At 46.4% G+C, this 17,249-nt stretch overlaps 1 protein-coding gene across 1 annotated transcript in view; it reads left to right on the top strand.

Moving 5' to 3' along the window:
* Nucleotides 1–5,359: 5,359 nt before the first annotated feature.
* The window catches only part of PREP (prolyl endopeptidase), a 137,758-nt gene continuing 125,868 nt past the window's right edge, over nucleotides 5,360–17,249 (top strand). The window contains exons 1-2 of the mRNA XM_082855639.1: nucleotides 5,360–5,432; nucleotides 10,581–10,655. Coding sequence (XP_082711765.1) covers nucleotides 5,388–5,432; nucleotides 10,581–10,655 — 120 coding nt within the window. The 5' untranslated portion in view covers nucleotides 5,360–5,387. The remainder of the gene's footprint in view (nucleotides 5,433–10,580; nucleotides 10,656–17,249) is intronic.

Below are 17,249 nucleotides of genomic sequence, written 5' to 3' on the forward strand. Positions count from 1 at the left end.
AGTGCAAATGATGCCCCTTGCACTTCTTTATCCTGGTGACTCTATTGCTTCACACTGTCCTGTTTTTGCTCATATTTTTTTAATGGCCAGTCTGTTTGGAGGGAGTGAGCAAGGTGTCCTTGGGAGCCTGGAGGTGCATGAACAATCCTGTCTTTAGCAGAAACTATCTAGTGTACCCTATCGCCCAAACTAGAAGTCTCCATGTAGTACTTTTATAAAGACAGTAAAGAGATTTTCTTTCCCCGTTCCCCCACAAATAAGGAGGGAAATGGTAAGGCTAGTACACAGTCGGGAAATCTGTCAGCTACCTTTTCATGGAACGTGAGCTATCAGCAAGACAGGGCTTCGAGAACTTAGATTGCCCTAGGGAATGAGGCAATCTCTAAACCACCTGGGTGCCAAACTCTTCCGGTTTTATAGGACCTTGAATCTCCAGAGGTGCAGAGAGTAATGGGCTGAAGACCAATGTTTCCCAGTGCTAATTATATATCAGAGGCCATAATACAACGCTGCGGCATACAGTGAAAGGGTTAAACTGTAAATGTCCAGGAAGACCAGCACAGTGAACTTGAATGTAGATTTAATTCTTCAGAATTAGCTAATTCAAGATGATACCTGTAAGAACTGCATGAGAGAAGCAGTAGTATATGGGAAAACAGTCTGGTTGCTACTCAGTAAGCCCAGAGAGACTCAGAGGTACTGAACTGCACTAGGAGAACCTCTAGTGCACAGGTTAGATACACTGCTTAGTGTCGATTAATGAGGAAAAACACCAGCAGGTCCATCATTGCTACCCAGAGTTGTAAAAGTTCCAACAGAACTCAAAATTTTTAACGTTACTATTCTAGATGTCATATACTGAGGTGGTGTTGTTCTGTGAACGTCTCTCTGTGTGTCCAGCTCTGGTTTTCTGCATGTGTTGTCCTGTGTTTATTGTGTCTCCATATTATCTGTTTGTGCTTACTTTTACCTTCATATCATATCTGGGATGCTGTCTCTCCATCTTGCTTTGTCTATCTCAGTTTCTTTTCCTCTCTGGTCTTTCCTAATCCCCTATCTCTACTTCTATAGCCAAGAATTTTGAACAGGCACATTTTTGTATTGCATGTTGTATTTGCTGAAAGGTATTAAGTTCTAAATTTAAAACAGATGAATAGATCATCTTTCTTTGCTTAAATGAAACAAGTTCATTTTACATGTAGGGGCCACACCTGATTTTTCTCCTAATAACAGAAGAGGAAAAAAGATTTCTCTCTCCTGATTTGGAAACACACCTAACTTGGGAACCTCATTAGAAATGGTATAAATAAGTTCCATAAGCTGAAGTGGAAAAATACTCCAGATTCATTCTTGATCCACGTTCTCCATCCAATTTTATCTGCATTTAATTCAGCCCTCTCCTCTCATTCTGGTATTTAATTCAGTTAGGCATTAAGTTGAGAAGGGGAGGAGGGAGTGGAGACTTCACCGCTGTAATTCCAGACACCTCACATAACCTTTTAACCACATGGCTATATTGAGAGAAGAGTATTAGAAGGGAACAGCTACAGTTCCTAAAAAGATCAGATCTATGAATTTAGTAAGAACCACAGGCCCAGCAATGGCCTCTGAGCCAAATCTGCAGTTGTGGATGGTTTGAAAACGGGAGAAAACTACAGAGAAAGCCCTTTCAGTAGACAGACAATTACCTTCATCTGTCCACAAGGTATGGCCAGCACTCCCCCAGGGCAACTTCATTCTTAATTCCTGAGTTAGTTGTGAGGCTCCTACATCTTCATTTGAGTTCTTAATTAGAACTAAAGAATCTTAGAATTCTTTGAGGGCTTCCCTGGTGGCAGCAGTGGTTGAGAGTCCGCCTGCCGATGCAGGGGACACGGGTTCGTGCCCCGGTCCGGGAGGATCCCACATGCCGCGGAGCGGCTGGGCCCGTGAGCCATGGCCGCTGAGCCTGCGCGTCCGGAGCCTGTGCTCCGTGATGGGAGAGGCCACAACAGTGAGAGACCCGCGTACCGCAAAAAAAAAAAAAAAAAAAAAGAATTCTTTGAAACCACCTGATCCAGTTCTCTCCTGTTGTAGATTAAAAACAGTGATGATGGAAGGACTCATTCAAAGCCAGTGAAACAGCGGCAGGGCCAAAAAGAGAACCTCACTCTTATTCCAGGTGCTATTTCACGCTGCCTGATGCTTTGCTTCTAGGAATATACACGCACTTCCATTGAGTCACACTGGAAAACGTAATATAAATCTTTGGGGGAAAGCAGTCGTAAATGACTGCACTCCACCAATCAGTCAGGGTAATTAGCTACTTACCTGGAAACCAGAAGTCAAATTAAAGGATGGCTCATCGGGGCAAGCACACGAGGTATCAGGCTTTAAGGGGTGCTAGCTAACAAGACGGCACTCTTGGTGTGTATCAGAGAAATAGGCTTCCCCCGGGGCAGATGCAGCCCCTTGCTGGCGGACCTTTATGAGATGATAAAGACAGTCCTTCCTCCAGGTGTATGCAGCCCGTGTACGCGGAGTGGCAAGTGGAGGGTGAGGTGGATTTCAGTCTTCACTTACCCCATTGACTAAGCATCCTTGTGCATTTACCAGAAATCAACTCTGGTTGGTGGGGAGGAATACTTTGACAAGAACTTGGAGTGGGGTTGAAATAGCCAAGCAGCAGTAAATGATCACTAGCCTGCCTCCCTAGGAGGGTGACTGGTTAACTGAGTGGGTTGCAAAGTTTGAGGTCAGGCACTAGAAAAGGGGCTGCCAGCTTCCCTGGAGGTCTTTCTGTATCTCTGCTAGTGCCCATCCCCAAAAGGCCTTGTGCTGCGGGAATGAGTTCTAGGTTAGAGCATGAGTTGTCACAGTGTGAATTCTGTAATTCCCCCGCAAATGGTGTGCAGTGACGGGTGTCAAACGGCACTCTGAGGTTTATTCTGGAGGTAGCACTTCCATTTCTGAGATGGCCCAAATACTTCCCTTCTCTCCGTTTTCTATGGTCAAGGTAGAGCAGGGACTTTGCAGGCAAGTGACGGATTTGAATTTGAATCTTGGCTCTGTCTTAGCTGTGTGATGACATCGGACAGTTTCCTTTAAAGCTACTGAGATTCCTTTTCCTCATCTGCAAAATGTCTTTGTCAGGAGGATGAAAGCAGACAACACATATCAAGTACGTGGCAAATGTAGGTAGTGTACGATCAGCCAGGCCAGCAGGGGGCGGGATAGGGCTATCCAGTCTTCCTCTCCTTGCCACCTCACTGCAGGTGCAGACTATCTATTGCCGGCAGCTCACTGCACTGCCTGGGCCACGTACAAACCTTTGGCTTTCAGGGACCAGAGGAGCTGGGCACCAGGATAACTGCCTGGAGGGAAACAGAGGATGTTACTTGAGTTGTGATTTGTCCTTTGGGTACCACAATTCCTATAATTTCTACCTCAGGTCCTGATAAAATGAAGTCCTAGGGAAGTTCCACCTATTAACAGGTGTGCGTTAGACCACAGAATGCTACTTATTTGTGAAGAGGGAGACCATCAGAGTGGTTAAGAATGAGTGTTGGCATCAGAGCAATCTGGGAATCTTGAATCTTTTTTTTTTTTTTCCATTATTTGTGAAGTCCCGGGCTAAAGACAGCCCGTTTTCCTCAATTGCAAAATTGGGATATTATTAGTTCTCATCTCATAAAGTTTAAATAAGGTAATTTCCTGGCATATCAGAAGCAGTTAATAAGCATTAACTATTGTTGTTGTTGTTGTTGTTGTTGTTAGGGAATCTGCTGGGACAGGTGTTCCTAGGTTGCCCTCAAAAAACAACCACAAGCGGCAGAAGCATAAGGTAATGCCTGGTGGCCCCTGGGCCAGGTGACAGGCAGGCAAGGCAGGAGGTGATGACTGGGCTGCAGAGTGCTAAGCCTCTGTGTTTGTTTGCACAAAGTTGGCATCAGTAGTGTGAGCTCTACCAGAACTGAGGACTCTCAGGTTGCCCAAGGAGGATGGGTCTGGAAACAGATGCAAAACATGATTATCAAACATCCCACCACTAACAGAAAGGCTGAACTGTGGGTGAGGCACGGAACTGGGATGGTAATAAAAATGAAACAGAAGACACAAGTTTACAACAGTTACCGTGCCCTCCTGGAATTCAGGACGTGAAGGACTTTCTGGTCACACCCATGCCCTCCTCCCAGGACTTTTAAGAAGCCAGGAGTACAAAACACATTGGGCACACACCATAGCTCTGATAACTGGGGCTATAAAGCTTCTTCCTGATGGTCCGGAAAGCAAGGCCAGAACACGTTATCACTAGCCCGAGGACGAATAAATATAACTATTAAAATTTCATGGGTTTGAGGTCAAGCATCTAATACCCCCCCCCCGCACCCCCCCCCCCCATAAAAGATGCTCAATAAACAAACACACTGGCAGAAAAGAGATGCCGATAAAGGAACCGGCAGGATGAAGAAAAGACCCTAGATGATTTCCAGTCCTCCCACCTTGGTCCCCTCTCAACTGGTAAATCTCAAGGGCTCATCCATTGTCTTACACCTCATCGCACCTAAATAATCCAGCTGCCCAACCACACAGCGTCCACCAGGGGGGTTAAGAAAAGAGGTGTGTTTCCTTTATGGTCCTCACGATCCATTAGTCCTTCCTTCCCAAGTCCAGGGTCACAGGCAGTGTAAATTAGGTCACCTCAAGCCCTTCGCTCTCAAGGCTGGGGAGAGGCCCGGTCTCTCCTCGCCGCCCCTACCCAGTACGGGAACAGGAAGATGGGGGAATCAATACGCAAACCCTGCGGTTCATTCTGCTCGAGGGAGGCCCTGCGAGCGCGGCAATGGCGAAGCGGCCAGCGGGGGGACTTCAGGGAGGGCGGGAGGGGGCAGGAGGCGTGGTGGCCCCGCCGGCGTGACCGTACGTGTGCCCGGCGCGGTGGCCGGGTGGCCGGGGCCAGCGTGTGGGGCGTGTGGCCGGCTCCGTGGCATTGTGGGTGTGGCGGGGATGCCTGGGGCGGTGGTCCCGGCGTGGGTGCGCCACGCGCCGGGAACAGCAGTCCTTGAGCCCGGGCGGCGCGGGCGCGGCCGGCGCTCCAGCAGAGGGAGCTGTGCGCCCGGCCTGGCTCACGCACGGCGCCGCCCCCTTCCTCTTGTCGCCGCCGCTGCCGCTGGGCCCGCCCGCCGGGGAGGGGCTGCCGGCCTCGCCGACAGCTCCTTCCTGCTTCCCGCAAGTCCTCGCCGCCGCGGCGCAGGTCCGGTCGTGAGTCCCGGCTAAGAGCTGCACGCCGCCGCCCGCCGCCGCTGCCGCCGCCGTCGCCGCCCAGCCCGCGCCCCCGCCTCTCCCCGCGGCCCGCCCGGCCACCTCGCGATCGCTCCGGAGCCCGCGCCGCCCCCGCGCCCCCGGCCATGCTGTCCTTCCAGTACCCCGACGTGTACCGCGATGAGACCGCCGTGAGTACCCCCGCCGCCGCCCCCTGCCCTCCCCTCCTGCCCTCCCCTCCCCCTCGGCCTTTGTTTGCAAGGCCGGGCGGGGGGCGCCGGGCTCCTCCCTAGCCGAGGGGGCCCTGGTGGCGGCCACCCTCCGCCTGCTGGCGGCGGAGTCGGTGGTCAGCCGCCGCTGGGCCGCTTCCTAAGGAGATCAGCGGGGTCAAGGGCAGACGCCCAGGTGGGAATGGGCATCTTAAGGGAGTGGGAAGACAGAACGTGTCACTGCTTTTTGACCGGAGGAGGCTCTGGCTTAAATATGGTGGTAGGAAAAAGTGTGTATGCGTGTAGGTGATGTCCAATTATAAAACAAAAGCAAACTTTTTCAACTCACAAATTAAAAATACTTAGAGTTGAAGTTCATTCATTCGATTTTAAAACGTGTATCGAGCGCTTCCCCTGCCCTTGGCCGAGCGCTGGGCGACGGGCGCTGGGGATGCAGGGCCGGGCCGAGGTAGAGTCCTGGGGAAGGTGGAGCAGGGCCCCGAGCTGTGGCAGTGTTGATCCGAGTGTTCCTAAGCTAGAACAGGAGTTGGTGGGGTCGAGACGAGGTCTTCGAAGGGGAGAGGATGGCCTTTTAAAGAATGAAGTTTTGCCTAGTGCAGGGGTTAGCCACCGTTTCCTTCAGCTGTAGATGACCTCAGGGTCACTGTTGAGGTCCCCAGGGTGGAATTCTGGGCAAACACTTTTCGTGTGTGTAAAAATTAGTTTGGCATTTTAAGAACTGGAGTAAATCCAAATGTTGTGGGCATGATTCTGGTAGGAATAGCCAAATTCTTAAGATTACTTAAAATGGAATCCAAATAAAAAAGATTTTTGTAGGATACAGTTCTAGGTTTTTTTCTGTTTGCTTTGACCCGATTTATGCCAGAAAGTCTGTACTTTAAAGCAGTCTCATTTGGGGATAAAGGGTACTGGGGCTTTAGAGTAAAGGACGTATTGCTTTAAATTAAGATTCCCAAGTGACACTGATGCATCCATGGTTTCTTTGACCTGTGGTCATCTGGTAACCATGTTTTCTCAGCCGGTCCAGCTGCTTGCTTATTAAATTTACTCTGACGCCCAAGAAGCTCTATCCCTGTGGTTCAGAGAGTTGTTTCCTTTGTGTCTGGGAGTAAAGTGATCCAGCCGGAATGGAAAAGAGGAGAGACCAAGTAAGAAGAACTGAGCGCTAGTTCTGGTTCTGTCACTCACTCGCTGGATGCTCTTTGGCAGATGACTTACCTGTTACAGGCCTTCTCTCCCATACATGAACTATTCGGGCCGGCTTGGCTAATCACAGAGCTTACTTGCTGCTGTAGTAAGAATATCATCCTTCATTCATTCACATGATGGTCCAGCCCTGCAGTGTAACGGACTTTAGTAACGGGAAGACATGAATATCTCAGTTTGGTTCTTGAGAATCTTTGAGTTTTCAGGAGAGATTAAAATTATAAAGAACTATTATGTGGGTTTGATAAGTGCTGTTTTAGATTTGTTTTGTTTTATTTTTAAAGGCGGGGTTGCTTCTTGCTTAGTTTTTCCCTTTAAGGGTTACCAAAATCCTACAGTTCACTTATCTGTGTTTTACAGTTCTTGGAAGGGTTAAGTGAGGATGTTTTGAAGACACCAGAAAGCTTAGGAACGATTAACTTGAAAGAGTATACCGTGGATTTTAATACTCTCCAGTTCCTTTTCATCAAAGAACTCACGGTCAACCTCAAGGCCAAGGAAATGTGGTTCTGGTCCAGCCTGGACCCTGCTCTGTGGGTCCCAGTGTATTTATCCCAGCCCTGATAGCCTGCATGGAGTATCTTTTTCCTGTGACAGAGTCCTGATGACTAAGCCTAGGCTTGACTTACGCATTTGCTCAAATTGTAGTCGTGATTTCTAGGATGGGTTCGTTTCTCTCCAGCAGGTGCTAGAGATTGCTGTAGCTCTCTGTCTCTCTCCCTTGAGCATCTTCCAGCTACGTACTGCACAGTCTCCTGCTGAACTGTGGGGTTGGAGCATGCAACCCTTTGTGGTGGATTTCTGCTTTAGTGAGCAGAGTTCTGGAAACCTTGCCATTCCACTGTAATGCCGTTGCCCATCCCCCCCGAGAGTGTTGCCCTCAGGGAGTTCGGGCCTGCTACAGCAGTTAGAAGAATGTATAGGGTGAGTGGAGAACACAGGGGAGGATGAGATTAATTTCCATCAGTAGGAAGAGACAGTATGTGAACTGAGCCTGGAAGTTGGCCAGTTGGTTAAGGTAGAAAGGACATTTCTGGCGTGTGACTTAAAGTCATCGTTATGTAGGGCTGTACAGTCATGGAATTGCATTTGTTTTAGGATGGCAGGAAGGCCAGAATATCCGTGGGTGGATGAGCTTGGAAAGGGGGCTGGAAAGGGAAAAAAAAGAAAATGGGGCCAGGTTTGATGGGCTCTGCGTGCTGTGTGTACAAGTCTGCACTTCATCCTGAAGGCAGCAGGTGAGCTGTTGAACAATACAAGTGAAATATTGAACAGTAACAGTGTCTTATCAGGACTCTATTTTTAAAGCCTCTCGGGAAAATAAGGCATGGTTTGCAAACTTAAATCAGATGGGAGAATCAGATACTGCACAACTTGAGTTCAGGGGATGTAGCTATGAGATCACCCCATTTGTAGGGTATCATCTTGTAAAAGAAAAATGTAGGGAGTGGGCGGGATGGGGGGAGGGCACTTGGCTCCTGGGATTCTCCTGGAGAGAATCAGTTTCTTGTCCTGGTTAAAAATGTCTGCTTGATAACTAACTTCAGTCTGCTTTAGATGGCGATGGGGCTGTTTGCTCAGAGGTAAACACCGTTCGGGAGGCAGTCCAGTGTAGGATACGCTGGGTTCTGAGTCAAGGTCCAGCTGTGCACCTGCCAGTTCAGAACTGGCCTGCTTCATTAGCCAAAGGTTGAGTCCGCAGGCTTTGAGGTCGGCTCAAGGTGGGTCACGGTCCTCCCTCCCACTTACTAACAGTCTGACCCTTGTCAATTGCTTTAATTCTCTCCAGCTTCAGTTTCCTCATCTGGAAAAATGAGTTGGTTAATAACCTCCCAGTGAGGACCAAATCAGATAACGTGGCTGTGGCGCAGTGTTTAGCTCACAGTCAATCTGTGGCCTTCCAGTCTCTGTGAATTGCATTCTGTAGTCTGGAAAGTAGGACTGTCATCACAGGGTTGCTTTAAAGCATCAGGCACGACAACATGGATATGCAGCGAATGTACATTGCTTTGGGTCTAGCACTTGGCAGCACCTTCACTTAGCCATAATGCTAAGATGACTTGCAGTTCGTCTTTTCCCCTTCTTTATGAAAAGTTAAGTCTTTGGATATGTCTGAGTTCTAACAGCATCATAATCGAGGAACGTTTTTTTAAGTGTCCGGTCTGTCCCCTCCAAGGAGTATTTGGGGAAAAGCTGTCGGCAGCTCGTTTGGAGTCACAGCGCTGACTCTGAACTCGGTGTGGCCCTGGGCGTGTTGCCATCTTGTGCCTGACATCGCTCCTAAAAATACTGGATCGGAAGATCTTTCACAACTTTAAATGTTTTTGATTCCTTATTGACAGAGAAAAGATGGTTGTTACTGTAAGCATATTTTGTAACCATTCCAAGGTGTGTAAAATGTAAGACACTTGCAGATGAGAAGAAAAGACAGAAAGCTTTTCTTCAGTGATGATAATCAGCTAAAATTTAGAGAGGCTTTTGGTAAGGATTGAAAATTGGTAATTTTAGGAAGACTCATCAGGAAGGCTCTCGTCTGATTTTGTCAGTTGCACTTGTCAGTCATTGTTTGCTGAGAACAGTTCCTGTGTTCCACCTGAACTGCCCGTTCTTCCAGGTGTGCATTTCCCCAGGTGCTCTCCTCTGGCACCAGATGAGGACAGATGCTGACCCCTTGCAGAAAGCCTGAGGTTTGAGGCTTGGGGGAGATTCTTCTCAGTTGGCCAGCAGCCACGCTGAAACTCTGACCAGCAGTAGAAACAGCAGGTTTCCTTTTCCCAGGAGAGTGTTCTCTTTCCTTCGGAAACAGCCCTTACATTTTGGTATTATAGAACAAAACAAGGAGACAGATGCAAAACTCATTGGAGGCACTGGTAGTCTTCTGGACAACCTCATGTAAGAAGCCTTAGCCGGAATGTTAATGAGTTGTTGAGAGAGACTTGACTGGAAAGACGTTGTCCATGTGGTTTCATTTGATTAGATTAATCACGTGAGTATGAAATGGAGAGGTTCTGCAGTGACTTTTACCTGTGGATAGTTTCTTTAGGCATCATCACCTGGGGAGTGGCGACTCCCTGTCATTCTTCTGGTCTCGGTTCGTCTCTGAGGGCAGGCCCAGGAATTTGGTTTTTCAGAAGCTCCCACGTGGTTCTGAAGATCAGCTCCTGTGAGCGCTCCTGGAAGTGTCCCCTCAGTCAGGCCCTTCTTGCGCTCGGCAATTTTATTCATTAAATATCAGGGTAGTCCCAATGCCTGAGGCCTTTGTGCCTCCTTTTCTACACAGTGAAAGAAAGCATTTCATAACAGTGCACTAAACGGAAGAAAAGCTTCAGTTTTAGAAACGTTCTTTTATGGCATGTAAGTCAGCTTTCTCAGCTGACGTCACTTAGTATCATTGCACATTAGTTAACTTGCTTTCTGGCAGTTCAGACTTAAAGGCACAGCGGATCATATTGTACATTGTAGGGAGATTTTCTAATCATCAGTCAGCTTAGCGAGAACAGGGCAGTGCACTCGTGTGCGGTGGCTCCCTCCCAAGCGTGCCCTTCCGGCATCCCCACTGCACTGTGTAATTCTGTGCTTTGCCACGACAACACGTTTTCAAGTTTCTTTAGCACAGCGGCAGGCCTTTGTTTTGTGTTGTACAGATGGAGCGGTTCCTATTCTGACCTTTCATCTTTCTTCCCTCTCTAGCTAAAACGTTCTTTTCTTTTCATGAAGGGTGGCTTGACACCTTTGAGAACCTGCCAGCTTTGGTTCATGTGGTAATTTGGGCAGACACGTTGCCAGTGAGCCAATTGGGCTGTTTCTGACTGCCCCTTTCCTATCTCTGTACCACATTCGGAAAGTAGTAACTTAATTGGGATTAGACACTAGTTATCTAATACCATATTTTGTCTTTTGCAGGTACAGGATTATCATGGGCATAAAATCTGTGACCCTTACGCTTGGCTTGAAGACCCAGACAGCGAGCAGACAAAGGTAAATTAGGGTTTATGATTAAAGATAAGGCGGGGAAGGGTGAGCTGTGACAAAGCGAGAGAGAGGCATGGACATATAAACACTACGAAACGTAAGGTATAGATAGCTAGTGGGAAGCAGCCGCATAGCACAGGGAGATCAGCTGGGTGCTTTGTGACCACCTAGAGGGGTGGGATAGGGAGGGTGGGAGGGAGGGAGACACAAGAGGGAAGAGATATGGGAACATATGTATATGTATAACTGATTCATTTTGTTATAAAGCGGAAACTAACACACCACTGTAAAGCAATTATACTCCAATAAAGATGTTAAAAATAATAAACGTAAGGCAGCCTTCGTAGCTCAGACCAAACCCTAGACATCAATAACCGTGGCGTTTCCCTTCTGGTATCATCCTGTGTTGTCTGCAGTGAGAGGGTGAATAGACATGTTGGTACTACCACTTTTCTGTGAAATGATTCATGGGAAAGAGGTGAAAGCATTTTTAGTCCCATAGAAGGTCACGTAACTGTTTTGAATAATGTTCATGGTTTATAGGGACACTAGTGAACCAACTATTTGAAATGAAAATATTTGAAAGAAGGAAAACAGAATTTTACCAAAGGAAAATGAAAACCTACAGAAAAATTATGTGAAGGAAAAAATTGCCGAATACATTTTCTCCAAAGGAAAGAAAATCGTGTATATTTAAGAAGTACCAGGTCCTGAAAACTGAATGCTGGTCATATAGATTACTTATTGATTTTAATGCAACAACAATAAAATTATAAGAGAACTAAATTCTAAGCATCCTCTTATATTTTATAAGGGGGTGGGGGGAGAATTTTCTACTCTGTGTAAAAATATGAGGCTTTCCTATTCTTTTGGAGAAACGTAGTATTTTGAGCTGAAGTCTCATTTCGTTAACGAAGCTTACTTCTAAGTGCCATGTCCCATGGATATTTTCTCCTCCTTGGAGTGCCCAAGACTTGTCATTTGAGATTCATTATTAACATATACTCTACGTGGTTAAGTTTGCTTGGTTGAGGGAATAGTGTTTCTCCAGTCCACTCTGAGTTCCTTGACTCTTTTATTTATAGCCATGCTAACTTAGTATGTAAAAATATGTATACAATTTCTAATGTGCTCAGCATTCCAGAAGTTTATTTGAGCTTCTTTAGAATCCCAGAGTACATTTCCCATTAAAAAAAAAAAATGTTAATGCATGCTGAGTAGTTCTCTAGGCCAGCTTCTAAAAGCCTATGTCTTAGCTGCTCTTATATCTTGTGGTCCCTCGCCACCGTATATACCAGTGTTCTCTGGAGAACTGAACTCAGATTTCCAAGGCAATTCAGATTTTCCAGGAAGGCGTTCCCTTCTGATGTGGACCTGGCTAGTGGAATCGGAATTCTCTCCTTGCCCATCCCCCATCTCCAACCCTTTCACACTCCCTGGCCAGTGGGGTTGCAGACTCCACCACCTTCATGTCCTTAGGGAAAAGCTTCACCGGGAACGGAGTGGAGGGAAGGGCTTAGCCAGGCACGATGATACATGGAAGAGGAGAAGGTAGAGGCAGGAATCAAGTCTTTCTTCATTTCCGAAGCACTGGCCTGCCTGCTTTCCTTTCTGCCGCTCTCAGCTGTTCTTCGTGACTTGCGTTTTTCTCCTCCTCTGCCCACTGCAGAAACTCTTAAAACTTCTTCCCTGTCCTTTCCCTTGAAGTAAGCACGCCACCATTTTGAGATTTTCTAATGGTTTTTACTTCTATCTATACTGCCTCATTCTCACCCTTTCCTGATTCCCTTCAAGAAAGACAGGTCTCATGGGTGAGAATGATTGGTATTTGGGTTTTCATTTTCCTTTGGTGAAGCAGTGGGTTATAGAGGTTGATGGGTAGCCATCCCCAAGTGAGAAACAAATGGGTCACTTGAGGGGCAGGCAAAGGCTCTAGCTCCGCAGGTAGGCTAAGCGGAGCAGGGAGCAGGTGCGGGCCGCCTCCTTGCCTCCACTCTGCCACAGATGACCTTGACCATCCAGCTTTGGGCTGAGCTGTGACAGGATTGAGCCTGGGAATGGAGAGTCACAGGCAGCTTCATAGCCTGTAATGGAGGGAAGGAGATGAACTTCCTGTGCATCGCCGGAAAACTGTCCCCAAGGACTATCTCTATGACGATTACTTTGTCTGAGGTATTGGGTACAACCTGGATTCCTTCAGCCTTTGATGGTGATTGAGTGATGCAGCTGTGTTGGAACGACCCAGTTTTTGTTTACGTGTTAATGGATGCATACTTTGCTGTTCCTTAATTGATGATGGCTGGTCCTTTGGTTGACGAGCCACTTACTAGTAGATGAAACTTTGCCAATTGGTGATCTTGCAGTCAACACTGGATAGACGCTAATGACACTGACGTATACACCGTTATTTTCGTGGTCTACATTGACTGGTTGTTTACCATGTGCAGGGCACTTCACTGGTAGCTTTGCATACCCTATCCCATTCAGTTCTCAAACTCTGACATAGGCCTTTTTATTTTTCCCATTTCACAGATGAAGAAATTGAGTTAGAGTGATTAAGTAACATGTCCAAGTTCACGTAGCTAGTAAGAGTGGAACCCAGGCAGTCCAGTGGAACCCAGGCAGTCCACATTAAAGAAATGATAAAAGATCAAAGACTCTGGGTGTAATAGCTTTGGAAATGCAAGCTATAGGAACATATTCATGTCTGTGCTTGCCGTGGGACTCTGTATGTCCTCCTGCAGGTACCCTCGGCTTCCCCCCACCCCCCTCCCACGCTGACCTGTTCAGACGGTGTACCTCAGGTGTCAGAGGGCTTTGCAGCTCGTGCCTTCCCCCTGCATCCGCCATACACACCTTGCCCAGTCCCCCCTAAACAACCTCGTTATTGACGCGAGCTAGTTGTCATCTGAAATCTGATGAGTGAAATTTCGGTCTCAGACTGAAAAGACAGAGTGTTTTTCTAATGCTCAGAAGAGCAGCAGGAACATTTTCTACTCACAGTGAGAGGCACGTACACACAGGTGTATTAGCCATACCTTGGTGTAAAGGAAAATCTTCACGTAACCTCTAAATCAAAGAAAAACTACTTGTTACATTTTCAATAAAAAAACCAGCCCGGAAGTGAGGAACATTGATAGCTCACTTATACTAAGATCTGAAATGCTGTCGGTAAGTCTTTGGTTTAATCTAGTATTTAATATAGGTTATCCAACTCTGAGAGTTCCTGGCATTTGAGGCTCTATCCTTTATGAAAGAATCTCAGAGCAGACTTGTAACTTAGAAAATTCTCAAAGACAGTGGTGGTGGGGACTTGAATCTGGGTGAATTCTTTCAAGCTGTGAAGGCCCACGTAACCCTATTTTATAGCAAATGTTCCAGTTTGTAGAAGATCCTACACAACTCAGTTGTTTCTTTGAGGTCAATTCAACCTTTGTAAAGAGGAAACAGTGTTTTCAGCACTGCCCAATAGATGATATAATGTAAGCCACGTAGATAATTCAAAGTTTTCTAGTAGCCACATTAAGTAAAAAGAAACAGATGAAATTAATTGTAATAATTTAATCTAGTATACTCAAAATATTAACATCGCAACATGTAATGAATATAAAATACTGTTAAGATATTTTACATTCTTTTTTTTTAAAGTAAGATTTCAAAATCCAGTGTATATTTTATACTTATAGCACATATCAATTCAGACCAGCCACGTGATCAGTTGCTCATTTGCTCCATGTGGCTAGTGGCTACCATTTTGGACAGTGAAGATAGGGACCAACCTTTCTTGTGAATATAGATGTAAAGACTATAAATAATGTTAGCAGGTTAAAAAAAAAAAAAAGCAGAATTTGTCACAGGAATTCAAGAACAATTTAATATTATTACATTCATAGATTAAATCTATATTCTATAATTAACCTAGTTAATATTTTAAGAATTAAAGAAAATCCAAAGCTAAAAATAGAAATAACTTTAATAAGATAAATATTCAAAACAACCTAAGCGCTAGGCTGGAATATCTCTGTCACTACTATTTTTGTATGTTTGCAAAGCTTTGACCAGTGCAATAAAACATGAACTGAAATTTGTACAGGCGAAAATAAAATTATCATTAATTATAGATTCTATGATTATGTGTCTAGAAAACCTCAAGGAAACAACTGCAAACTTTTTAGAATTAATGCGTTCAAGTGACGTGAGTATGTACCAAATAAATGTAAAATCAATAGCAATGATAAGAAATCAACCCATCTGATAGCAAAAAGCAAATACCTAAGGAAGAAGAGTTTTCAGGCCTACTGGGAGAGTAATAGTGTCACTTCAGACATAGGGAGATCTAGAAAAGGGCCAGTTTGGGGCATTATTTTTTTTTATTTTATTTTTTGCGGTACGCGGGCCTCTCACTGTTGTGGCCTCTCCCGTTGCGGAGCACAGGCTCCGGACGCGCAGGCTCAGTGGCCACGGCTCACGGGCCCAGCCGCTCCGCGCCGTGCGGGATCTTCCCGGACCGGGGCACGAACCCGCGTCCCCTGCATCGGCAGGCGGACTCTCAACCACTGCGCCACCGGGGAAGCTCCTGGGGCATTATTTTTAATAGTGAAAAATTGGAAATCACCATTTCCAACAATAGTTTAGTGTTTAAGTCAAATCTGGTGGATCTGCTTAACGAAATAGTACATGCCTCTATTAAAATGTTGGGCTGTAAAGATTGCTTTCTAAGTGAAAAAGTGCTTAAGGTAGAATATGAAGTGGGAGAAGGATGCAAGATTGTAGTGCTCCCAGTGATTACAACTTTATAAAGTATGTGTGTAATTCTAGGAGCATCTGTATGGAAATACAACCTGAACAGTAATAAGATAAAGGGAAGGCTCTGGGTTAAAAGCCCTTTAGACATCTCGTAAGTGTGATATACTCTTGAGGTGTCTGAACCATAGTGAAATCTCACTGGGGTCAATGGGACACCAGGGTAACCTTGGAAGTTTTCCGTGTGAGATGGCAGAGAGGGAGGTTTGCAGTCATTAGAAAGGATTTGAAGACAGATTGGCAGGTCCCAACAGATGGTCAGTCCATACTTCCCATTCAGCAGGCTCTTCCCTGGTGGAGCAGTGGTTAAGAATCTGCCTGCCAGTGCAGGGGACACAGGTTTGAGCCCTGGTCCGGGAAGATTCCACATGCCGTGGAGCAACTAAGACCATGCGCCACAACTACTGAGCCTGCGCTCTAGAGCCCACGAGCCGCAACTGCTGAAGCCCGCACACCTAGACCCCGTGGTCAGCAACAAAGAGAAGCCACCACAATGAGAAACCCGCGCACCGTAACAAAGAGTAGCCCCCGCTCACCGCAACTAGAGAAAGCCCGCGCATGGCAAGGAAGAGCCACCGCAGCCAAAAATAAAAATAAATAAATCTATTTAAAAAAAAAAAAAAAAAAAAGCTTGTCCTCTGCAGGTCATGGAAGGAAGTATGTAGCAGCCTTGATGCACCCCGATATTTTGACACCGAGGTAACTTGAGCCTCCAGACTACTCATAGCAAGACACCCATCCCCCACCCACTGACAGTAATGTGCATGTGATTCACTTCCTAATCTTTAACTTCCTAAGTTTCCTGTGGGACACAAACAAGTGAACCCCAAACCCCACACTCGGCCTTAGCTCTTTGCAGCCTCTTTCTTCCTCTCAGTTGGTGTCCTGGCCCCTTTGGGTGTGCCCTGTTCAGATCTCATTTCAGATACTATCACGGGCCATCTCCTCTTTTCCTGTCGATTAGCCACTCTGCATGCCCCTCCATGCAGCTGATAGCCCTTCTTCCTTTGTCCTGTCTCCCATCAAGATAAACCATTCTCTTCGTGATCAGCAGCAGCCCCATTGCCAAATCCAGTGACCTTACCATGGTCCTGTGTTCTTCACTGTGCAGATGGACCACACATCCTGGGGAATAGTAGAGACGTTTATGTCACCAGCAAGGGGACTGCTGTGTCCCCTCAGCTTTGCATTGCCTCTCAATCCCTTGCAGTTTACGGAAGCAGCCGTCTCGCTGTCAGGTCCCTGTGAGAGTACCGAATGCGTATTTCTTTCCCCTGGCCTCCCCGTCCATCGTGGTGCAGTCAGTCCACGTGACACCATCTGCGCCCCTTCCTGATAGTGAGAAATTCTCTGCATCCCAGGGCTTGGTTTTACAGCCCTAAAGTCCAGATAGAAGCAATGTCCTTGTAGCCTTTTGAAGAGTCTCCCCATTTTACTCCATCGTATTGTGGCTTCAGCCTCTTGGTTGAATATTCCAGAACTTGTTACTGAGTTAGTGAAGGGGAGATACAGAAAGGAAAAATTTACACCTTTCATGGGATAGCTGCTGTCATTGTAACTAGTTGTCAAGTCCGGCTTCCACAGAAGCTCTGTCCTGGGGCTTTGGTACAGGAGGTAAGCAAATGTAGAATACCAGCTGCAGATATCAAATGACTAATTTATTTTTCCCTCTCTGAGAGCTGCCTCAGACAAAAGGACAGTAACAACAGCTCCATCCCTTGTGGATCATGAGAGAAGAACTCTTAATAGGAACCAGCAAAAAAAAAAAAAAGAAAAAAAATTGTTTTTATGTTCAGT

This window comes from Leucopleurus acutus (genome assembly GCF_964270905.1).
Source record: "Leucopleurus acutus genome assembly, chromosome: 15".
Classification (NCBI taxonomy): Eukaryota; Metazoa; Chordata; class Mammalia; order Artiodactyla; family Delphinidae; genus Leucopleurus; species Leucopleurus acutus.